A 25,241-nucleotide genomic window follows, 5' to 3' on the forward strand; every position below is an offset into this window, starting at 1 on the left:
AACCTGCGGCGGCATTAGAGAGGACATTAGAGTCTACTGGGACTACGCCCTCGCAAGTCCCCACCAACCTCCCGATGGGCCTTAGGCTTTTGGCCGCTTCTGATGGTCTCTCAGTGACGTCTAAGCCACCTGCGAGCTAACACTCTACTTAGAAGCCCAGCTGGTGCCCCTGTCCCCGCCATAAGGTTCCAGTAGTTTCCGCATTATGCGGCACACCTTCCACAGAACCTGCCTCTGACGCACTTGCTACTAGGCTTTCCTTGTTCGCCCTTGCGAAATCTCCCATCACCTCACCCTCCTTGGCTCCCCTGGGTTTCAGCTTGCTTTTCCCAAGGTAACTGGTGGGTACTGGTTGGTTCTGAAAAGCTAGAAGGTGGGAGGAATCCATAGCCGTCCCGCTGACAGGATAGTGACTTCCTGTCAGCCACATGCCACTAGTTCTGTGATGGGCTGTGGTGTGAGGCAACTTAAAAACAAAGACGTCTGATCTACAGACTGAAGCCCTGTGAGTGGATGGCTTGAGGAAAAGGAAATAGTAAAAAAAAAAAAAAAAAAAATGGGTTTAAAGGACATTACTGAACAGGAAAGTTTTGGCTCACTGACCATAGCAGAAATGGGAAGATCTGAAAGAAAATGGCATCATCTCCTAAGAACTGATTTTGCACTTTTATGTTGAAATGTAACTATACAGGATATTGAAATGAGTAATTTTGTATGTATAGTTACACGGAAGCTAACGAGAGTGAACACACATGAGATCACAAGGCAGCTACACAGAGAAATCTCGTCTCAAAACCAAAATGTACATGCCAGTTGTTATTTGGGTTTATACTTGAGTAAGAGAGCAAAACACCCAAGATGTTAGACTTTCATTTGCTTGCCAATATTGGGAGAGAATTTTGCTAACATAGATATTTTTCTAAAGCTTTAACTTCCTGTTACAATGTAAAGAATGCAGAGGACACACACTCTCAAATTTACTGTTTATCCATCAGTATTCTCTTATGCTTGAATATCAAATCTTTACCATTTTCATCAGCTAATTTCAGTACTTTTCCATTGTAGCCATTTCAAGGTTTGATTCCTAGTATTGAAAAAGAAGAAGAAGAAGAAGAAGAGGAGGAGGAGGAGGAGGAGGAGGAGGAGGAGGAAAAACTGAACAAGAAAACTTGGCAGCTATGATAAAGGAAAACAAAGAGTTGTGTCATCCAAGACCTTGCACTCCCTTTAGTCTGAATGCTGATGTTCCCATAAGTCCACATGTTGGACCAAAATACCCCGGGTGATGTTGCTAAGAGGCAGGGCCTTCAGGAAGCAGAGCCACGGAGCTCTGCTCTCTAAAAGGGGTCAGTGGCCTTGGTTCCCTTTGGTGATGCAGAGTAGATTTTCCAGGAGCTTACAGACTTTATTTTTTTTTTAAAGATGCATTTATTATTTATACAGTATTCTGCCCACACGTGTGCCTGCCCACAAGAAGACACCAGATCTCATTACAGGTGGTTGTGAGCCACCATGGGGTTGCTGGGGATTGAACTCGGGACCTTTAGAAGAGCAGATGGTGCTCTTAACCTCTGAGCCATTTCTCCAGCCCCGCTTACAGACTTTATTGTGAGTATGTGAAAGAAACTGAGGCCCTGGCATATTTTATTAAATTTATTTTTATTTTCCAAATCAAACAATTTGACAAGTTTTAGTTAATGTATGAAAAATGTTAATTTCCCATCAGTTCCTCAGAATACTGCATGTAGTTCAACAAAACTAAAATACAAATTTCACACTCACGCTAAAAAAAGTTAGATCTAATGAATGTATCAGTGTACATATGGTGCTGCAGAGATCTCTGCAACCTCCATGGCCAGGAGAGCAACCTCTGAGGACAAGAAAGTAGTTCAGTTTAACATGACTCAGTAGCCAGTGTTGGTTCAAACTTTGGGAGTCTGACACCACGTAGTTTATTTTAGGTATATTTAAGCACAACGCAATTTAGTGAAATTTCCCCTAGAGATAATTAACTCAATTCCATGTGCCTAATAAAATTTAAGACATGGCTACGTTGAAACCCTGTAAAGTTCATGTGACATCTTCCATAAAGATCAGTTCTGGGCCAGGCATGGTGGCGCATACCTTTAATCCCAGCACTCGGGAGCAGAGGCAGGTGGATCGTTGTGAGTTCGAGGCCAGCCTGATCTACAAAGCGACTCCAGGACATGGTACACAGAGAAATCCTGTCTCGATAAAAACAAAAGTTAAAAAAAAAGGGGGGGGGGCTGGAGAGGATGGCTCAGAGGTTAAGAGCACTGACAGTTCTTCCAGAGGTCCTGCGTTCAATTCCCAGCAACTACATGGTGGCTCATAGCCATCTATGATATAACCTGATGCCCTCTTCTGGCCTGAGGTGTACATGTAGACCACTGTATAAATAATCAATAAATCTTTAAAAAAAAAAAAAAAGATGAGTTCTGTAGATTGACTGTCTTGGCACAGTCCAGGAAGGCAGGTTCTAAAGGTTGATCCCCTGGGTAAGGATCCAGTGTGGCCCTGGCCACACAGTGCAGAAGTCACCAGGCTATTACCCACATCTGCTCCCAGCCTTCTGGGTAGGAGTTACATCTCTCCTGGGTTACACACCTCTCCCTTTAAAGGGGCAACCCTGAGTTTAACATTCCTGGTTTCCCTAGTGCGTCTCTCTGAGCACAAGGACCCCTCTACTTCCCACATGGATTAGTCTGCCTCTTTCTTTTCCCAAGACAGGGTTTCTCTGTGTTAGCCTTGGCTGTCCTGGACTCCCTTTGTAGACTGGGCTGGCCTCGAACTCACGTTCATCTGCCTGCCTCTGTTTCCCTGAACGTAGGGGATTACAGGCATGCACCAAGGCGCCCGGCTCCGCTCTGCCACTAATAATCCCTCCCTCTTCATAAATCTAACTGCAGCTCTTCCACAGCTTTAGCTGTTTTTTGCACTTAAGTGCCATATTTTACATAGCATTATTTAGCCAATTTAACACCTGCACAACTTTTCAGTTTTGCTCGGTTCCTTGTGTATTGCTGATTCAGCTTTTGCTACGCCTCTCACAACATCTTTTTTTTTTTTTTGCTGGTGACGGGTGATGGGCTTGACACATGCCCTCCTGAGCAACACCATCTGAGATTTCTTTTGCCCAATTTCGATACTGCGGCCACTTCAAATCAAATGTTTCAGAATTGACTGAGTGAAAAAATGCTACATCTATGTGGAGGATTTAGTCTTCACCCCATTCCTTACACTTTCCTCAACACTTGAAAACTTTTATAATAATGTGAGATAAGGAATAGTAAGAACTTACATGTAAGCACAAACTCTTGGCCCCTTTAAAGCTGTTCTAGCCCTTTGCCTTAGTAACTAAGAGCATCCTTCTAAGTTTAACAGGGTAACTTCTTTCAGCAGTAACAGAGCAAACTTCCCTTTGGAGGCGTCAGGGCTACAACCACAGGATAAATTAAACTGAGGCTCCCCCCACCCTTACTATTAAGCTTTAAAATTGTGACAATGGTCTGTCCCCCACCTAAAAACATTAGGGTGCAATGTTTCCCAGGATCACCCCTTTACCGTTAGTCTACTGTGGGATCCCATGGACAATCCGTGGAAGGGTCCTGTCCCCTCTTAACCATGGGGTGAGGGTTTGTATTTGTTTTTCCGGGAGGAACAGGCAAGCCAGTTTGGGCTCCTTGTCGAGCATAAAGCAGTACACCTGCTCTGAGGGACACGATGGAACCGCCCCGACGGCTCTGCAGAATCTATCCCTGAGTGAAGGAGAGAACGGCGGCCACCAGTCCACAGTTCCAGACATGAGTCCATCAGGAGGAACTGTCATCCAACAGTAGTGCCATACGGCTCCAGCGCCAATATACAGAAGGCGCCTGGAACACACCCTTCCTCTCTCTCCTCCATAAGCTCCATCAGGAGATAGTGGCTATAAATACCACCAGAGTGGATGTAGTTATGTGATCTGACCTGGGGCATTTCTTCCAGGAAATGGCTCCCAAACTCACTACTTTATTTTCACCCAGTCATTTGTTCATGCCATGGCAATTATAGTTTTACTTACTGTACTTTCCCTGATAGGGCTTAAAATATAAAATAGCATACGCCTCCAAAATCAGCGCATCAAGGCTCTGCTACTGGAGACTGTTAACCTTGAAATTAAAAGAGGGAACCACCTTGGGGAGAGTCGGGATGAGCCTTTTGGGGGCGCAGAGAACGGTGAGTGATGCGTCAGCGGCTCCTAAGACTGCCTGAAGGTCCTGACCCACTGCACAGTGTGATCTACCAGGGACTCCTAGCATACTAGTGAAGTCTCAAAATGGATCCGAGGCTAGGGCGGTGAGTGCTTCCCCCTTCTCTATGAAGGTCTCGTAAGGCGCCCCCCCCCCCCATTTCCTTAGAGCTACACCAACCTGATTGCTATTGGTGCTGGAGGATAGTCTGACTGACCCTTCAACCTTTTTGTTTGAGACACGGTTGCTGTTGTTACAGACTCTTTGTGGACCAGGCCTGCCTCTGCCTCCTGAGTGCTGAGATTAAAGGTGTGCACCACCATACCCTGTTATTAAAACCAAAATAAAAAATTTACAAGACAGCCTGACAACTTATTAATTTGATCTCTGAAACCCACATGGAGATCTGATTTGGTTTGTTCCTAAGTTGTCTTATTTCCAAGCACCCTTTCATGTACACTCTATATAAACAAAATAAACATAAAAAGGGAGCTATAAGTCCCCCATCTGGCTGAGAACATTGGCTCATACGTGTCATCCCAGCATTCATTTGAGAGGTTGAGGCTGGAGGATGAGGAGTTGATACAATTCTCAGTGACATAGGAGCTCCAGGCCTGGCTGCCTAACACAGTCTCACAAATCAAACCAAGCCAGGGCAGGGGAGACAGCTCAGATGGTAGACTGCGTGCCTAGTATGCACAAAGCCCTGGTTTCTCCCCAGAATTGTACAAACTGGGCACCATAGCGCACACCTGTTAATTCTAGCACTTGGAGGGTAGCGGCATCAAATGTTCAAGGACATCCAGGTTGTTAACACCCTGTCTCAAAACAAACAAAACACAACCACAAATGAACATAAGACCACCAACAGGAAAGGCTCAGATTTGAGGGTATACTTTGACTACAGGGCTTCCCAACTAAGCACCAAACACAATGTAATTTGAGTGGCAATATGCAGTTTGAAACCAAGTATTTAATTTTCATTATATTGTTTCAACACGATTTTAAACAAATGCCAACTGGAAGACAGTGTCCAAAAACTCTGAAGAAGCAAGCTCCAGACAAGAAGGCATGCCAGTACGTCTGTCCACAATGGTGCCAGTTGGCCAGCCATATCCAGATTATCGAGTATTTACCTGATAAGAGAAAAAAAACTTTTTAAAACGTGTTAATGACATAAAATGTTAGATCATATTCAAGGTATTCATCTAAATTTTGCCTCATTTTTACAGGAGAAAGAAGCCATGAGCTAACTTCTGAGCACGCCTTTTTGGCCTTCTAGGACTCTCTACTCACCACATCGTCGATTTTCAGGATGCTCCGCACGGTTTCAGTTGCTAGGGTCAAAGCACTGACTGACACTAACAGAGGCTGGACAACCATTTCCTCCAAAATGTTAGAAATTCCACCCTGCAGAGGACAGATGCCGTCAGTATTTGATACACACCTAACCGTAAGGAGATACCACCCTTTGGGATCCCGTAACTCTCAAGAACTAGGATCTGGGCTTATTATCACTTCCCCGATTATGTACTGTCTCCCCATTAAAATGCATAGTAAGGGGGACACCTAGCCCTTTCCTGTGCTCACCCAGCATGCGAACAGCTGATGCTCACAACGTAACAAGCAGGCTACACTTATACCTGCTTAACTAGTGCCTTCCAAAAGACCCAGGGAATGAGAGACCAAACTAAACTTCCTGGAAGTTAGTAAATAACAGTTAATGAATGCGATTTCCCATGGTATCCTCTTTATTCTGAAGCGTATTTCCAGGTTTAGGTCACTACTTTTAACTACAAAGCCTTTTAACCATTCCACACTGACAAACTGTAAACAATGTTTCCTTCCATCAACCTTTTCTTCAATAACCATAAGCATCAGCTTAGTCACCTTTCGGACATTAATGCCTGTAGTTTTTTCTCCTTGGGCATGCCGGTTTCTTAATTCTGTTACTGTAGAAATGGGATTCAGGCCAGCATTTTCAGCTAGTGTAGATGGAATGACTTCCATAGCATCCGCAAAAGCACGAACACAGTAGGATTCCATACCACTCAGTGTTCGAGAGTACTCAGTCAGTCTCAGCGCCAACTCTATTTCTGGAGCACCACCTCCTGCGATAAGAGCTCTGAAATTCACAATATTTTTTTTTTTTTAGCTTATTTTATCCGAAAGGGAGTTATTTTAAACAATGATTTCCCCATCCTTAATGGCAACAGTTGGATCATGGGAGGGGGAGCAAGGCAGGAACAGCAGGGGATGAAGACCTCAAACAGATGCTTGAGAAACAGACCTCAGACAGCTTCAGTGAGACAGCTCAGTTAACTAGGGGGAACAAAGGCGTGTGCGCGTGTGTGTCAGGGGGCTGAGGAAGCCTCACTACATAAGGAGGAATTCCAGGTGCTGCCGGACATGACCTTGTAAAGGGAAAGGAAGTTTAAGCTAGCTGCCAAACTGCGTGTCCTCCTCAAAAGGGTAAGGGCCAATGCCACATCCATCCCAGGTAAGACTTCTGGGCTGTAGACATGCCTCAGCCCCACTCTTGCTCCAAGCCAGTTTCCACCCGCAGCCCATGGCCCCACAGCTTGGTTGGTTTTGTAAAGGCAGGAGGACCAGAACTTTTGATCCTCCTTCCTTTACCTGCTAAGTGCTAGGTAGGTGCTAGTGTGCCTCACCACATTAGTTTATGCCGTGCTGGGCAGCGGGTGACCTACCCAAGTACTGTGTCAACTGTACTACATCCCAGACCCTCAAACCCAAGTCTTTAGAGTACTGGGGCAGCAAGATGGCTCAGCAGGCAAAATGCCTGATACCAGCCCAAGTTTATGGAAGGAAAAAAAGATTACCCCAGCTTTTTTTTGTTTACTTCCACATACATGGCACGTTGTGTGCGTTATTCACACACACATACACAGAAAATAAATTATTACCCAGTGATGTTCATATTACCTCTTCTTCACTAAGCAGCGGATAACACAGAGAGCATCATGAATGGAACGCTCTGCTTCTTCAATCACCAGTTTGTTAGAACCACGGACAACTATTGTAACTGTTTTGCCTGGGCTTGTACAACCTGTAATCTTTAGGGAACAAATTTCAAATTAAGTAATGAGCTAAAAGGGGGGAAAAAACCCAAAACAAACAACCTCCCAAAGAGTAAGAAAAATGGAGCTAAACTGCAACATTGTTACCTTGAATAGCTTTCCGGAACCATTTAAACTGACTTCCTCTGCTAACTCAGCAGAGCCCAGCATGTCAGGAGTGAACTGGTCAATATGAGCAACTGGTTTGGTTCCAATTGTCTGGGAAAAGATAATTGAGCCCATAAATCAAGATAACTTGTGCCAGAGACAAAACTCAATGGTAGAACAAGAACTTGTCTGGTCTATTAATCAAAGTGCTGGGCCCAATACCCAGCTCTGCAAAACATGAACGCACGGCTCATTAGTTTAACAGAGCAGCTGCTCTTCCAGAGTACCCACATGGCAGTTCACAGTCCCATGTTAACTTCAGTTCTAGTGAACCTGAAGTCCATTTCAGGTTCCCGAGAGGACCATGTAGTGTAGATACATGCAGGCAAACACTTATATGACCCACCAAAATCCAAACCCACAATACACGCCAATACATTTCTGCATACATTAATAGTTACCTTACAGATGAACTCAATGTCTTCTCTTTCAATATCCTTAACCACCATAATCTTCATCTTATTCAGAAAATGCAAAGCAAGGTCACTAAGCGCATCTCTGAAATACAATGTGTTACGATGCTAGGTTAAAAAATTATATGTATTTAGAAGCATGATTAATTCCCACAAAGTATCAGAAGCAATCTCAGCAACAGTAATCCAATGATGCTAGCAAGACAGATATCACTGATTAAAGTTAAGCAAAAACCAAGTTTTGGGGACCATTTACTCAAGGTCAGAGCACCAAATGCCTGAGGTAATTAGAACAGTCAGTCCTTCACTTGCTTACGAAGGCTTCCATATAAAATGAGCACCATGGTGCCTTTGGGTATAGTTTATCAGTGGAGTAAGGGGGAATGTGCCTATTAACACAAAACAAAAAAAACCTGAGATATTAAATTTTAAAAAGACAGAGATGAGGGCTGGAGAGATGGCTCAGAGGTTAAGAACACTGACTGCTCTATCAGAGGACCTGAGTTCAATTCCCAGCAACTACATGGTGGCTCCCAACCATCTATAATGTGATTTAATGCCTTCTTCTGGTGTGCAGGTGTACATTTAGGCAGAGCACTGTATACATAATAATAAATAAATACTTTAAAAAGAGATGAGCTCAAACTTGAGAGCTCTTTATCTATGGACTGCCCAAAGCACTCTAAATAAATACCATTTTTAGTTAATTCAGTGGAGTTCTTCAATGTTTTGTTTTTGAGACAGAATTTCACATATCTCAGGCTAGCCTGGAACTTACCAGGTACCAGCTAAAGCTAACCCTTGAACTCTCCATCCTCCTTACCCCACACCTCAAGGGCTAGGATTAGAGTGAGAGCACACCCCGTTTAAGGCATGCTGGAGGCCTAACACAGAACTTTGTGCATGCACACAGGAGCAATCGTGCTACACCCCAGCCTCAAATATCTAGTTTTAGAATAGCTTTTTAAATGTCATCTTCTTTTTTTCTTTTAAAAAAATTATGTCTTGCTTGTATGCATTTACATACCCCACATGTACACCTGGAGTTATAGATGTTTGTGAGCCAGCAAACCCAGGTCCCAGAGCAACAATGCCCTTTCCTTCCTTCCTACCTACCTATTTTAAAAAGGCCTCACTCTATCGCAGACTGGCCTGACTCACAGCAATCCTTCAGACTCAGCCTTCTGAGTATTGGGGTTATAAGTTGAACAACCATGCTTATCCTTAATTTTCTTAAAACCTTGATTAAAAAAATATTGTCCCATGTTTAAATGAAGAGTAAATAATCGCTACCTGTGGCAGCACATGCCTATAATCCCAACACTCAGGGAAGCAGAGGCAGGCAGATCGAGGCTAGCCTGGTCATCCAGGGATATACAGAAAACCCCTGTCCCGAAAAACAAAACAAACACACACACAACGAGAGAGAGAGAGAACAACAGTCCTGTCTTTATGAAAGTCCAGTTCCAGAGCACCCAACAGCTTCCTCTGACTTCCAAGGACTCCGGTACACATGTGGTGTACACCCCTAAGCACACATATATACATAAATATTGTTTTTTAAAAACTACTAATGGGAACCCTAAATCAATTATAAATTCAGGAATAAGAAAATAAACAGTCCCAGACCTGAGGATAGACTTCTGTATGAGAAGGACATTACATCCCGTCTTCTTAATCTGCTTCACCAGATTTAAAATGTAGGCTCTCTCTTCTCGAAGCACTCGGTCCATCTGTGCATAGTCAGACACTATGATCTGGTTATCCATCTGATTGGAACAACAACACAGCAGTTATTACAGCAAAAGATTGTAATGCAAAGTCAAAGACAAGCCCGTATCAATGAGCCGTATAGATATGCACAGAAAAGGGTCTAAGATGACACATATAAACAGCCGGCTCTATCTGTCTAAGTACGTATGTAAGTGCGTTAAGTGCATGCATGCATGCACGTATGTACGTACGGGGCTTCTCAGTTTAGTTAAAGCTGTCCTGGAACCGCTCTGTAGACCAGGCTGGCCTTAAACTCAAGGGGTCTGCCTACTGCTGCCTATTAAGTGATGAGTAATGGTGTGCACTGCCACTGCCTGCCTAAAGCTGGCTCTTTGTAATTGTGTCTATGATAAGGTTTTTTGTGTTGAAAGGTAAGGCCTCACTGTGTAGTCCAGGCTGGCTTTGAGTTCACCCTCGTGCCACCTTTGAGTGCTAGGTTATAGGTATGCACGACTACACAGGCTCTACCACTGTTTGAAACATTTTCAAGTACATTTTTTGCTAACGGAAAAAATGCAAAATTGGTTACGGTTTGTCCAAAAGAAGTTTTTCAGCATACCAGATCGTATAGAAATTTTTACTCTGTGGCTTGTCAGTATCATATATATTGTAAAAAAAAAAAAAAATTCAATTGTATTCTTTTATTCCATGGCCTGGGACAGAGCTGGGCACGGCAGTGGGAGGAGGCAGAGGCATGTGGGCCTCTATGGGTCTGAGGACAGCACCATCTATGAGCTCCAGAGAGTGAGGGAGACGAGAAAGGAAGAGAAAGGGGAGGGCGAGGAGGAATAGTGGGGGAAGTCAGACAGACTGTCTCAAAACAACTAACCAACAAAAAAACAAAATGACAAATGATGTCAAGAAATTAATCATTAACTCTTGCATGGCTCCATCTTTTTTCTTTTGAGAAACAAAATATGGACCAAGACAGCTAATTGTTGGCAGCATATAGTAAAAACCAATCTGAGGTGCGAACCACTCCTTTTAGAAAATTATACGAGCTGGGCGGTGGTGGCGCACACCTTTAATCCCTGCACTTGGGAAGCAGAGGCAGGCACATCTCTGTGAGTTCGAGGCCAGCCTGGTCTGCAAAGTGAGTCCAGGACAGCCAAGGATACACAGAGAAACCCTGTCTAAAAAAGCAAAACGAAACAAAACAAAAAACCAAAAAACTCCAAAAGACAAAACAAAAAGCCCGAAACCAAATCAAAGCAAACAAGAAGAACAAAAAAGAAAATTATACAAATACAGTATATGTTAAGAATGATGTAATGTTTATAGTTTGGCTATCAAGTTACTGTATGGCTCACTTATACAAATAACAAATTTTCTGTGGGCTCCAGTAGGTGCCATCTCTGCTTTCAGAGAGCTAGACACAATCTGCAGATTCAAGGAATGAATGCATTTAATTTCGTGCACTGCTACGGTCACTGTCTCCACCTGTGACATGCATATAGCTGCAACATTCTCTATTCTTGTCTCCTTTTATTAATCCTTTTGAGATCTACATTTTAAGGACATCACTAGTACCAGCAGTTTCATTTTTTAATCTAAAGAACTTATCAGACAGTTAATAAAGAGGAAACCACCTTGGATTTTACTTACATCTGTTTTAGGAGCAGACAAGCAAAACTGAATCAGGCCAATCTTTGCCTTTTCAACTCTTGTTATGCCAGAGTTTGCCACTTTCTGGGTGAGAACAAGCCCTTCCACCAGCTCGCAGTCGTCTATTGTCCCACTAGGAAGAACAATCACAACAATGAAAAGTGCTCTGGTCTCACATGCATCCTCAGAACCACCCAGCCCCATGGATATACTTCCACCCTAACATAAGGAAATACAAGCAAACCCTCCAGGTTGCCATCCAATAAAGCTCAAGCCAGCAAAGTTTCCTAACGTCCACTTTCAGAGAGTTACCTTTCACTTAGTTACACCCACTGGCCCAGGAAGGTGATCATCCTGAGGGTGTACTTGCTTTTAAGGGGTTTGTGGAGAGAACCTCACTCTAGCTCAGAGTGATGCAGAACTCACGATATAGTCCAGGCTGGCCTGGACCTCACAGTGCTGGGATTGGATGTGTAAGCCACCACACCCAGCCCTTTCTTCAAAGTTATCTGGTTTGAGTAATACTGAAAATGAAATTAGAGATGCTTACCCAAGCTTCTTAACTATTTTAATATCTCTAAGGTCTACACTGGTAGCTGTGGCTGGGTCAATCACTTTCATCACCGCATTAACACTCATTGGAGAGAGAAGACTTGAATACTGAGAGACAACCTAGATTTAAAACAGAAAGTTACTTCCACAGAAGCAGTGATGTAAAAAAATAAACACAATTCTGGATTTACAAGAACTCATTACCACCTATTTGAATATGGTAGAGAACACCCAGAGGAGACACTGCAGTTAAAGCCGCTTTCCGTACCCACTTTGCCAGTTAATTAAAACATGTATACTTAAAAAAAAATTATATTAAATTTGGCACTACTTAGATTGTCAGCAGTTTTATAGAAAACAAAGGCGTCTACTTTTATGTGGAGAGTTCCTACCTAAACTGAACGTGTTATCAAACTCAGATCAGATCATTCATGTACCTAAAGGCAAAGGGCTAACAAAAGAGCAAATGGTCAGTATTCATCAAATTTCCTCATGTCCTTGGTACACTGAAACAGAAAAATCAGGTCATGTGCCTCATCACACAATTTGACTAGTGTTGGAACACTAAAAATTACAGTTTCCAACACTAACTATTTTTGTTTTTGAGACAGGGCCTCACTGTGTAGCCCTGGCTGTCCTGGAACTTGCTGGCCTCAGAAATCTACTCGCCTCTACTGAGATTAAAGGTGTACAGCGCTAACACACCCTACCCTCTACCACTCAGATCTGTAATTAGAGGAGGTAAATGGAAGGGAAAGGAAGTGTACTGGGTGAAACCATGGTAACATGAAACTTGTTTACAAAATGTATGTGTATGGATATTTTGCCTGCATGTACGTCAGTGCATCATGTGTATGCCTGGTGCCTAGGGCGGTCTGAGGAGGGCATTGGGTCTCTTGGAACTGAAGTTACAGATGGTTGTGAGTTGCCATGTAGATGCTGGGAGTTGAACCCAGGTCTTATAAAAAAGCAGCAAACATTCTCCACTGTTAAGACATTTCTTCAGCCCCAACTTTCTTGGAAATAAGAAAAGCAGCACATATACTGAGAGCTGGGCAGCGAATGGGCAATCCACACTGGGTTCTAATGCCACCTCCACCTCTTCCTACTGTGGCACGGCTAAGTCCTTGAACTTTCTATGTTTATTTTCTCACCTGTAAAATGGGAATGACTATATAAAATCTGGAAGAGAGCAAATGTGGAAAACTTAAGACAACACTTACAGAATAACAAATAAAAGCTAACTATTTTATGGCAGCCTTGAATTTTAGAGATGAGGAAATTTCCAATAGTTATCTGAAAGCCAAGACTTAGCTTTACCAAGAAGTGTTAAAATGCAGTAAATGAAAAACTAAAAACTGGGACACTGCACCTATAAGAAACTCCTAATTCTTTGTTTTGTTTTTTTGAGACAGGTTTTCTCTGTGTAGATGCCCTGGAACTCACTCTGTAGACCAGGCTGGCCTCAAACTCAGAGAGCTGCCTGCCTCTGCTTCTGTCTCCCAAGTGCTGGGATTGCAAGTTGGCAACACCGGTCTGGGCACCACCAAGCCTGGCAAAACACTCCCAAGTCTTCTATTAGCTTCCTAGATCCTTGTGCTTCAGTCTTATAGAAATCACCACCACACGGCACAGCAGCCAACAATCCCAGCACACCACACAGCTGTAAGTGTAGCTGATTTGTCCTGGAGTGGTACTCTCACCTTCGAATTTAATGAAGTGGTTGCGCTGTTTAACAGAGTTTCTCTGTCGCTCAGTTTCACAGGGCGAGACATGTCAGTAAGGATTTCAAGGCCCTTTTCCAAAGCCTTTTGGAAGGACTCGGAAATGATGGTTGGATGTATACCTGCCATTTATAAACAAGTTGGTTAAGACAAGCTACTTGTCATATTTTAAAATGTCAAAATAATCTAATACTTTCTTTCTTTCCTTTTTCTGTTGTGGTCCAGAGGTTAACCGCAAGGCTTCCAACATAGTAGGCAAACACGAAGCTACTAAGCTATACTCCAAGATTCCAAATAGTCCTGATAGAAATGTGTAATTCAGTTGTAAATAGAAGGACTTAAATAACTGACTATGGTTAACGATCAACTTCTACTCCATCTGAAGAAGATAAAGTACATTTCCAGCCAATTTTATGCTTTCTAAAACACCTCACATACACTGATTTTAAAGCAGGGCAACTAGAGAGTTGCTACTGTGATAAACACTACTGGAGAGACGGCTCAGCAGTAAAGAGCACTATCTGCTCTTCTAGAGGTCCTGAGTTCAATTCCCACCAACCACATGGTGACTCACAACCATCTATAATGTGATCTGATGCCTTCTTCAGCCCTGCAGGTGTACATGCAGGCAGAATACTGTATACATAGTAATAAAATAACCCTAAACAAAACAAGCCACTACTTATCAAATCAAGAGCTCTTATTTTATCATCTAAAACATCTTCCCAAGCCCAAGATTAGTACTATTACCATCACTTATTTTTGAAAAGTAGAATTTCACTTATTTCTACAAAGAGAAACCTTACAAAAAACAAAACTAAAATATTAATTCTTGGTTAAAAAGTAGTTACTTCAAATTAAATCTCACATTACTTAATAACTTGGCTTAAAATTTTTTTTTTTCTGTGTAGGTTTGGCTGTCCTAGACTCACTTTGTAGACCAGGCTGGCCTCACACTCACATCAATCTGCCTGCCTCTGGCTCCAGAGCGCTGGGACTAAAGATGTGCGCCACCATGCCCAGCAGTAACTTGGCTTTTTATAAGTTTGCCTTAAAAAGCAAAAACAAGCTGGGCATGGTGGCGCAGGCCTTTAATCCCAGCACTCAGGGAGGGAAAAGCAGGTGGATTGTTGTGAGTTTGAGGCCAGCCTGGTCTATAAAGCAAGTTCAGGACAGCCAAGGCTACACAGAGAAACCCTGTCTCGAAAAACCAAAACAAACAAAGGGAAAACAAAACCTGTCACTCTTTAGTAATAATATAAGAAGCACATTACCTTTCTGCAGAAGCTTGGTACACGAATCTAAAAGAGAGCCAGCAATGATGACAACTGATGTGGTCCCATCCCCTGCTTCTATGTCTTGAGCTTTAGACAGCTCCACCAGCTATGAGAACGGAACATGACAAGATGCTAAGAAATGACACCAATGTCACCAACACAGAATAAGAAAATGCAATACTTTCTTGACATCTTCCTTTTAGTTTACTTTGTGTTTCATTTAAAGATGAAAATCAATGTATATGTGGCACACAAAAATATTCTTATAATGAGCCGGGCGTGGTGGCACACGCCTTTAATCCCAGCACTTGGGAGGCAGAGGCGGGTGGATCGCTGTGAGTTCGAGGCCAGCCTGATCTACAAAGTGTAGTCCAAGACAGCCCGGGCTACACAGAGAAACCCTGTCTCAAAAAAAACAAAACAAAACAAAACAAAAAACAACAACAACAAAACAAAACAAAATTCTTATAATGATTTTTAGTTGAGATTGTATATTGTAAAGAGAAGTTCTCAGAAAATTCTCTCTAAATTCCTATCAAAAAGCAACACTCAGGGCTGGGATGAGGCTCAGCTGGAACCCTGCTTGCCTAGCACACAGGAAGCCCTGCCTGGGTCTCAGCCCCAAACAGCATAAAGAGTGTGTGGGGATGCACACTTAACCCCAGTTCCTAGAAGGTGGAGACAGGAGGATCAGAAGTGGTAGGTATCCTTGGCTACCCAGCCAGCTCCAGGCTAACCTAGGCCAAAAAAATGCCTGAGGTCTTACAGGTACCTAACATGGATAGAGAACCTATGACGTCACTCATGAACACCTTTGTTAGGTTTTCCTGAAGTGACCACACAGAAGCATGATCTCATTTATTTATATATCACCTTAAGTGGTGAGAGGACACCGTTTCTGAAGCAGGGTTCTATGTTGTCTGATAGGATCAAATGACCTTCTGGCCTCACAGCCAGAGTACTTAAGATCACAGGAAGTCCTTGCTGTGCCCAACAGTACATCTTAGCAGACTGGACTCGCTTTGAAGACCAGGCTGGCCTCGAACTCACAGCAATCCACCTGCCTCTGCCTGCTGAGTGCTGGGATTAAAGGCCTGCGCCACCACAATGGGCTCCTATACCAGATGTTACTAATACAATTTCTCACTTGGCATAAGACTATTTGTGACTGTTGGATTATTATTTTTAATAAACACCAGTGAAAATCTAACAGGATTTGATATGTGACTGAAATTATTTTGTTTTCTAAGAACTGTGCTTGTAGCTCAGTAGTGCAGTGCTTGTTGAGCATGCAACATTATGGGTTCAATCCACAGCACAAAATAAGCAAATAAAATTATTCTCTTATAGAACACCTTACACTCAAAAAATGTACATTTTAGCTAATGATAAAAAATTCTCATGGCTGGGCATGGTGGCACACACCTTTAATCCCAGCACTTGGGAGGCAGAGGCAGGTCGATCGCTGTGAGTTTGAGGCCAGCCTGGTCTACAAAGTGAGTCCAAGATAGCTAGGGTTACACAGAGAAACCCTGTCTTGATAAACCAAAATAAAAAAATAAATAAAAATAAAATAAAATTTTAAAAAATCTTACCTGGCGAGGAAAGCAGAGGCAGGTGGATCTCTGTGAGTTTGAGGCCAGCTTGGTCTATAAAGTAAGTCCACGACAGCCAAGGCTACACAGAAAACCCTTTCAAAAAAAACAAAACGAAACAAAAAACAAAAAACAAAAAAAGCCTCTATGGCTGAGGGTGGGGTAGCGGATGGTGCTACCTTTAATCCCAGCTCTGCATGAGTTTGGGGCAAGCCTGGTTCACAGAGTGAGTTCCAGGACAGCCAAGGCTACATAGAGAAACTTTAAGAAACAACTGACCATACACACATGCCTATGGCTATAATCCCAGCACTCAGGAGGACGCAGCTGGATTGCTGGCAAGTTCACAGCTAGCCTGGGCTGTACAGTGATTACCGGGAACCTAAAGCTACAGAACAAGGTCCTGTCTCAAAACCAAACCACCCATTTACACTTACCATTCTAGCTGCAGGGTGCAACACTTGCATCTGTTTCAGAATAGTGGCACCATCATTTGTAATGGTCACATCGCCTTTTCCATCTTGAATCTGAAAAATTTGTTTTTAAAAAAATTTGTTTTTAAAAAATTTGTTTTTAAACATTTTAATGCAGTGCTCTATTTACTATTACAGACTACAACTTATATATGCATATTGCTTAAGTTTAAATTCTTCCCTTTCATTACTCTAACAATATAAGAACATTCAGAACTCAACTTTACAAAAGAAATAACTGTCTCTGTCCCAGTTACTTTATTATTACATTTAGGGCGTATGTGTGTTTGTGCATTTGAGCACAGTGCTCAGAGACCAGGGGTGTCAGACCCCCTGGACCTAGTGATGGAAGCAGACTGGGTCCTCTGTAAGAGATACGAATCCTTAACCACTGAGCCATCGCTCCAGCCCCTGCTCAGGGCACTTAAGGTATCGAGAACGAGATCAATCAGTACAGACCTGCTGCTCAGCGTGAGCACATCAGTTCAGACCCCAATTCCTGGGCCATATTGGTTTGTCTCATTTTTGGTTGCTAACTAGCTCTCAATATGAGAACACATCAACCCAAAGTTGACTATATGTTTTATGCTGCCACTTAATTAAGAAAAAAAAGTTTGAACTCAGGAGGCAGAGGCAGGCAGATCATTGAGTTCCAGGCCAGCCTGGTCCACAAAGTGAGTCCAGGGCTGCCAGGGCTACAGAAAAAAACCTGTCTCTAAAACAACAAAAAAGTCTGAAAGGTTGAACTGGGCACAGCAGCTCCTATACTTGTAATCCTAGCACCCCAGAGGCTGAGACAGAAGGAGCGAGTGCAGGCTTCAAAACGAGTAAACGGACAACCACACACGCTGGCACAAGCCTGTGATCTCAGCACGTGAAGCAGAGGCAGGAAGGTGAAGGGACAGTCTCAACTAACTCGACTGACTCAAACAACACACACAACCCAAAAGGCATTTAAAATATATAGTTAAATACTTTCTGAAGTAATCTTTCATTTTGATGAATTGTAAGACTTGTGGAGGGATTCAGGAGGGGAGAGGGCAGTAGACACACAGACCCCCCCCAATTTAGGGCCTGGTCCTCCTAGGCAAGCCTTCTACCACAGAACTCCAAACCAGCCCTCAAACAGCACAACCACTCATTAGACCTTAGAATATAAACAGGAGCTCTCAACAAGTAATTAACTTTAAAAAAAAAAAAAAAATACCATTTTGTCCATTCCCTTAGGTCCAAGGCTTGTTCTAATGGCATCAGCAACCGCTGTCAAAATAGAAGGGGGGGAAAAAAAAAAAAAGGCACACATTAAACCAAGACTTTAGAAGTAACCCTAATAGATGCTGTCATAGCACTGTGCCTATACAGGGCACATTTTGAAGATTCCTGTGAGAGTCAGATTCATACAATCTAGTCTCAAGTCCTTACAATTTTATTTCCTCTATTTCATAAAACAAGACAAGCAGCAATGAGACAGCTAAACATCCTAACAGTACACAGCTCACTCATTTGCCTTTTCTCTCCCCACAAAAACATAATCTCCAAAAACACAGATGTAGGGCCCATAGTCTAATAATTTTTCTGCATTCCATAACTAGTTTGCTTTAGCCCATATCAGGTTAAGAGTAAAGATTTTTATAGGAAATATCTCATATAACATTAATGTACTTCATGACTTTAGTCTAGCAGTTAGTCTCAAAGTTTCAGGTGATTTTAGTGGACCTACTTCAAGATATTCACTATGCAACAAGACACAGTATCTTAGGCTCTGCATTTTTTCGTTAAATGACTCACACTGTATTTGGTGCCTGTGCAATCTTCCTATTAGCAAGTACTATTGTCTTTTTTTTGTTTTGTTTTGTTTTTCAAGACAGGGTTTCTCTGTGTAGCCTTGGCCATCCTGGACTCACTTTGTAGACCAGGCTGGTCTCGAAGTCACAGCGATCCGCCTGCCTCTGCCTCCCGAGTGCTGGGATTAAAGGCGTGCGCCACCACGCCCGGCAAGTACTATTGTCTTATCTGGGGAGAAGAGGATGGATAACTGGGTAACCCATATGAGTTAGTTCCCAGATCTAAACTCAAGCTGTATGTGGCAGAAATCGTTCTCAGTTCCTAGGGTTTAGTCTTGACTTGGAAAAACTAGTTTGCTCTTTGCAATTTGGGTGACCACTCCAATCTATGTACACAGCTCCTTAAGTCCTACTTTAATTTTTTCGTTTTGTTTTTTTGAGACAGGGTTTCTCTGTGTAGCCCTGGCTGTCCTGGACTCACTATGTAGACCAGGCTGGCCTCAAACTCACAGAGACCCACCTGCCTCTGCCTCCCGAGTGCTGGGATTAAAGGCGTGCGCCACCACCGCCTGGTTCTGTTTTAATTTTTTGGGCACACCGCCTTTGAAATGTGACTGCTGAATTGTTTGTCAACCTGACACAAGCTAAAGTCATCTCAGAGGTGGGAAGTGCAGTTAAGAAAATGCCAATTAAGACTGGGCAAGCTGAAGGGCACATTCTTAGTAATTGATGGGAGAGGGGCCAGGCCATCCTGGGTGATGCCACCTGGGCCAGTGGACCTGGGTTCTAGAGAAAGTAGACTAAGCAAGCCAGTGAGCAGCACTCTTCCATGGCTTCTGGACCAGCACCCACCTTCATTCAGGTTCCTGCTGTGTTGAGTTCCCACCCTGACTTCCTTTATACACTTTTACAATGACTCCTGTCAGCAGCCCTGCAAACAGCTGTTTCCCCAATGCCACTTAGGGCTGTAATGAAAATAACGCCAAACGGTTTCCAGGATCTCGGGCCCTTAAAAGATACAGACAAGCCTTCCCAAATTCACGTCTCACATCATGCATTTTCCCCGCTCCAACCCAAATAAATAACTATATTCCAGACACAACCAGGCAAGGATCTCTAAGGCTTTGTTCTTAATATTCATATATATATATATATATGAATATTAAGAACAAAGTAAGGGACCTTTGGTTCAGAGGTTAAAAAATACACGACGGGGCGTGTCCACGGGCCTCCACGCTCGCGTCCCAGAATGCCGAGGAAGAGGCGCTCCCGGGGACGGAACAACAACCGTGAAGGACATGACCCACGCAGGGCCAAAGCCACAGAGCGCCGCCTGGGCCCGCACGCCACGGGGCCGATACCTTTGGCCGCGGAGATGTTGCTGAAGCGGATCTGGGCCGGCTTGTCGCGGTCCTGGTAGGCGCCTTTCCCGCGGCCGCCCGGCCCTGCGGCGGGCGCCCCGCTCCGGGAAGCTACGTTCTCCGGCATGGCGTCCTTGGCGATGTCTGCGCGCGTTCCGGGAGCACCGATGGACTCGGATTCCGGCCTGCCGCGGCGTAACGGTCTCCCGCCGCCTCCTCCGCGAACCTTCCAGAAGGCGACGCCGGCCGAGAAGGCGGAAGCCGGGCAGGGGGCCTGCGGGGGACGCGGCGCGGGTGTGACGTCAGAGGCTGTCCGCCGCGCGCCGGGTGCGGACCTCGCGCGCGCGCGGAGAACCGGCCTGCCCAGTGTCAGCCTGGCCCTGTGTCTCGGCGCTGGGGTGGAGCGTGTGGTTGGGGAGTTGCCGTCCACCCTCCGTGGACCGGAGCCGTTATCTCATGCTAGTTATGTTGAAGAAGCCGAGACGGGGCTTTGTTCCGCAGTGGGTGTGGCGCACCCGGCTTTTTCTCGACTTCTAGATCTAAATTCTGCTCCTGGTTCATTTGCTATGTAAAGGTGTCGGAGGAGAGATTTGCCATGGGTAGATTCTCCCCTTTGCACTCATTTCGGCTGCCTAGGAATTTAAACACACTAGTTAAATGGCACAGATTCTTAATAGTTGTAATGGTGACTGCGTGGGGGATCTGGCCTGCCTTCTAGTTAAGGCCACCTCTTCCGTAAACATAGCCACTGATTTTTAAGTAATGTAAACATCCTAATAGATTAGAAGGTATCAGCCGAACAAAGTGTGAAGTCTTTACATCCCTTAGCTTGTCTAATCCTCATCATGACCGCATGAAATAATTGCCATAGTCTTTACTTGGTAGACGGTGAAGCTGAACTCCAAGGTCAACCAATAAGGTGATAGAAGCCACTGTGCTGCCCAGTCAAGGTGTTGGGCCCACTCTCCCAAATGCTATAGCCTGTGTTAGAGGTTGGGCCAGCTTTTCAACTCTCGCACCCTTGGGGCTGGCTTCATCCATGACTTCACCATCAGGGCCAGCCTCCTGTGCTGCCCAGGAGAGGTACAGGGCCTGCTTTCTGGAGTGCTGCAACTGGCAAGGGACAGGGCCAGCTCTCCTGACTGACACAGGTGGTGATTGGTGGGGCATCAACCCCACACCCAAGCCACCTCACAACAGAGGAGTGGCATGCCGGGCTTAGTGGTGCATGCCTTTAATCCCAGCACTCAGGAGGCAGAGGCAGACGGATCTCAGGGCTGGCTCACCTGCACCTCCCGCCCCTGCCCCACCAAGGTTGGCTCTGCTCTGCTGTCCAGGGGAGTTTCAGGGCCTGCTGCAGCTGGTTAGGGCCAGGGATGGCTCTCCTGAGCTTCCCTGGTTGGTAGAGGCGAGGGAGGTGGAGCATCACCTTTGTGTCGATGATACTCCATGGCAGGAGTGGCCAGGTCACCTCTTGCACACCACACCCACAACCCCCATCATCAGGGGCATCTCCACTGTGCTGCCTGGCAAGGTGCCAGGCCTGCTCTCCCAACTGTTGCCAGCAGTGAGAGATGGTGCCAGCTCTCCAGAGCACTGCATCCAGTGAGGGACGGGGCCTGTTCTGCACAGCCCCTGGACATCCTGGTGGATGCTGCATTCAGGAATACCCCCATGTTTTCTAGTGGTAAAAGCCACAGATAGTTACACCAACCTCCACCGCTGTGAAGCCACATACTCAGGCATGGCCCTTAGTGGCAGCTCAGGTGGGGACCTCCTATGGCTCCTCCAGGTGGCAGGACTAACCATGTAGCAAGTCTCCCTCTCAAAAACAGACAACCATGTGGGTCTGGAGAGATGGCTCAGAGGTTAAGGGCACTGACTACCTCCGGAGGTCCTGAGTTCAATTCCCAGCAGGCACATGGTGGCTCACAACCATCTAGAATGTGATCTGATGCCCTCTTCTGGTGTGCAGTTGTATGTGCAGCCAAGATCACTGTATACATAATAATAAACAAATCTTTAAAAACAACAACAACAAAAAAACAGATAACCAAAACCATAAACCAAACAAAGGGCTTAGCCTATGCAAAAGTTCAGTCCCAAGCAATCAAAAGGAAGAAAGAAAAATAATTTTGATTTTAAGACATACTACAGTACAACAATAAAAAAGATTGATTTATGAGTGTTCATATGTGTCTGTGTATGGACATGTGTGTGTAACTGTGTGCAGAGGCTAGAAGAGGGCGCCCAGTGTCCTCTTTCATTGTCTGCCCCTTCTTTTTGAGGCAGTCTCTTCCTTGACCCAGACTTTGCATTCCCCCCTCCACCACTCACCACCCCCCGGCTGGAAGCCAGCTAGCTCCAACTATTTTCCCGGCTTTACCCTAATCAGAGCTGGGTTACAGGCATGGGCAGGTGCCTGGCTTGTTATGTGGGTGTCCGGATGTGAACTCTTGTTCTCATGATGGTTTACAAGTGCTATTAACTGCAGAACTATCATCTCTCCAGCTCCCAAAGTAATGTTTGTTTTTTTAAAAAAAAGATTTGTTTATTTATTGCTATGTATACAATGTTGTGCCTGCATGTACACCTGCAGGCCAGAAGAGGGTATCAGATCTCATTATAGGTGGTTGTGAGCCATGATGTGGTTGCTGGGAATTGAACTCAGGACCTCTGGAAGAGCAGATAGTGGTCTTAACCTCTGAGCCATCTCTCCAGCCCCCAATGTAATGTTTTATTAAAGCAGTATTGTTTGTACATTGGACATTCTTCTGAAAGGAAAAAATAAAAATCATTCTCAGTTCCTGAGAAATATACACAATAATCATGTTGGTAGAATCTATCAGGTTTTCTATATATGTTAATAGATTCAAGTGCAGACCCTTGGATATATTTTAAGATAGATGAACAATATTTAAAATTTTAATATATGAAGATCTCTTGGCCCTGCAGATGCTGAACCATACAATGCTGTATCATAATTACTGCATCCTAAACCTCCACGCTAGTATAGCGTCCTCCCATTCAGGTTGCCCACATCATATTTGCTTTCTACTCATATCCTGGGTCCAGTTCATTCCTTCTGGTGCTTCCTGGTCCTCTCCATGTGCATCCCTCCTGTCCTTCCTGCTCTTCTCCTCCCCTCACTGGACCAGGATGTCCCCCTCCGCTATTCTCTGTTATTGCTCAGCATTGCCTACTTGGCTTTTATTATCAATACAGAGAACAAATGGTGACAATGTTTGCATAAGCTTGAGACCGGAGATACTTAGGATAAACATCGCAACACACAGCCGGGCGTGGTGGCACATGCCTTTAATCCCAGCACTCGGGAGGCAGAGGCAGGCGGATCCCTGTGAGTTCGAGGCCAGCCTGGTCTACAAAGTGAGTCCAGGACAGCCAAGCCTACACAGAGAGACTCTGTCTTGAAAAACAAAAACAAAAAACAAAAACAAAAAAACAAAAACAAAACAAAAACATCGCAATGCAATGTCCAGATTGGAACCGGATTGTGGGGAGGAGAAATCCGCATGTGAATGAAGAAGGGTAAACTGTACACAGTCCACAAGGACATTATGCCAACAGGGTTTCTCTGTGTAGTCCTGGCTGTCCTGGAACTTGCTCTGTAGACCAGGCTGGCTTCGACTTCAGAGATCCCCCTGCCTCTGCCTCCCCAGTGCTGAGATTAAAAGCCAGCATGCTATTTCCTTTTATGTTAAATTACAATTAGCTTATATTGATTTTTAAAATCGGGATCTAATACATATTGTGAAATCCTATCTTTTAAAGTATACAACTCATCGGACTTTACTGAATGACAAAGCTGTGTAATGGTTACTAGTGTCTGCTCTTGGAGATTTTAATCACCTGAAAATATACCTTGTACCATTAAGCCTTTCCTATTCCCCCTCCTTCAGTCCCTGGCAACTGGCTTTTTGTATAGATTTGCTTAATGTAGACATTGTGTGTAAATTAGATAATCCAACTGTCTTTTGTGTCTGGTGTCATTCATTTAGTATGGTTTTTTTTTGTTTTTGTTTTGTTTTTTGTTTTTTTTTGGTTTTTCGAGACAGGGTTTCTTGGTGTAGCCTTGGTCATCCTGGACTCACTTTGTAGACCAGGCTGGCCTCGAACTCACAGCAATCCTCCTGCCTCTGCCTCCCGAGTGCTGGGATTAAAGGCGTGCACCACCACGCCCGGCTAGCATGTTTTTTTGAAAGTTTATTTTTAAATTATATATGCACATGAGTGCATTGCTGGTGCAAGCTCTAAATTACTGGGGCTGGAGTTACAGGAGGTAGTAAGCCGCCTAAAGTGAGTGCTGGGAACTGAACTCTGGTCCTTTGGAAGAGCAGTATGCATTCTTAACGCTACTTCAGCCCTCAGTTAGCACACATGAAAGGTCCACCTATACTGTAGTATGTACCAGTGCTTCTTCACTTCTTATAGCTGAACATAAGTAGATTTTTTTTTTTTTTTTTTTAATCATGTATATAGGTACTTAAGAATGCAATTCCACTTGAAGAATAAAAAGAAGGCATTACTTTAAACCCAGGCGGGGGTGGCGCACGCCTTTAATCCCAGCACTCGGGAGGCAGAGGCAGGTGGATCGTTTTGAGTTCGAGGCCAGCCTGGTCTACAATGCGAGTCCAGGATAGTCAAGACTAACACAGAGAAACCCTGTCCCGACCCTCGACCCCCCCCCCCCCAAAAAAAAGGTGGGGGGGAAGAAACGAACTTTGGACCAGTTACTTATATGGCTAGAAAGACAACATGCGCAGATACGTACGTAAAGGTATTAACGCAAGCAAAAGGATCATGTCCTCAGGACATAGCTACATGGGGTGGGGGGTAGGGGCGGCAAAAACTTTACAGGTAAGGCCTAGAGAGCTTAGATCTGAGTAGTAGGCACTGTTCAGTTAACTGCAAGCTCTGGAATGAGATCAGCAGTGGCGCTCTTTATCTCTACCAAGCGATCTTTTCTTTGGATGTGCTTCGGAGTGAAAAAGGAAACAGCGAAAGCACAGTGACCCTAAATGAAACTGAATGGAGTTAGCTGTGATGGAAGTAATGGATGCTTGTGGCAGAGCAAAGGCGAGAACTGCATGTATCGCCGAGTGGAGGAAGCCGACTTCGCGCTCCGTAGGCGTCTTTGACAGCTTTTCCGGCCCACCCCGGCC

General features: G+C 44.4%; 1 protein-coding gene across 1 annotated transcript; it reads right to left on the reverse strand.

Moving 5' to 3' along the window:
• Positions 1-5,199: 5,199 nt before the first annotated feature.
• Cct4 (chaperonin containing TCP1 subunit 4) lies at positions 5,200-20,329 on the reverse strand. Its single transcript, XM_051164977.1, has 14 exons — positions 20,059-20,329; positions 18,121-18,173; positions 16,878-16,967; positions 14,843-14,951; positions 13,548-13,690; positions 11,843-11,964; positions 11,293-11,425; positions 9,544-9,683; positions 7,903-7,999; positions 7,442-7,552; positions 7,200-7,330; positions 6,144-6,378; positions 5,550-5,663; positions 5,200-5,389 (listed from the first exon to the last, which is right to left on the reverse strand). The coding sequence occupies exons 1-14, from the start codon at positions 20,183-20,185 to the stop codon at positions 5,375-5,377; spliced, it is 1,620 nt and encodes a 539-aa protein (XP_051020934.1). The 5' UTR covers positions 20,186-20,329; the 3' UTR covers positions 5,200-5,374.
• Positions 20,330-25,241: the final 4,912 nt, after the last annotated feature.

The sequence above is a fragment of the Acomys russatus genome, chromosome 22 (assembly GCF_903995435.1).
Source record: "Acomys russatus chromosome 22, mAcoRus1.1, whole genome shotgun sequence".
Classification (NCBI taxonomy): domain Eukaryota; kingdom Metazoa; phylum Chordata; class Mammalia; order Rodentia; family Muridae; genus Acomys; species Acomys russatus.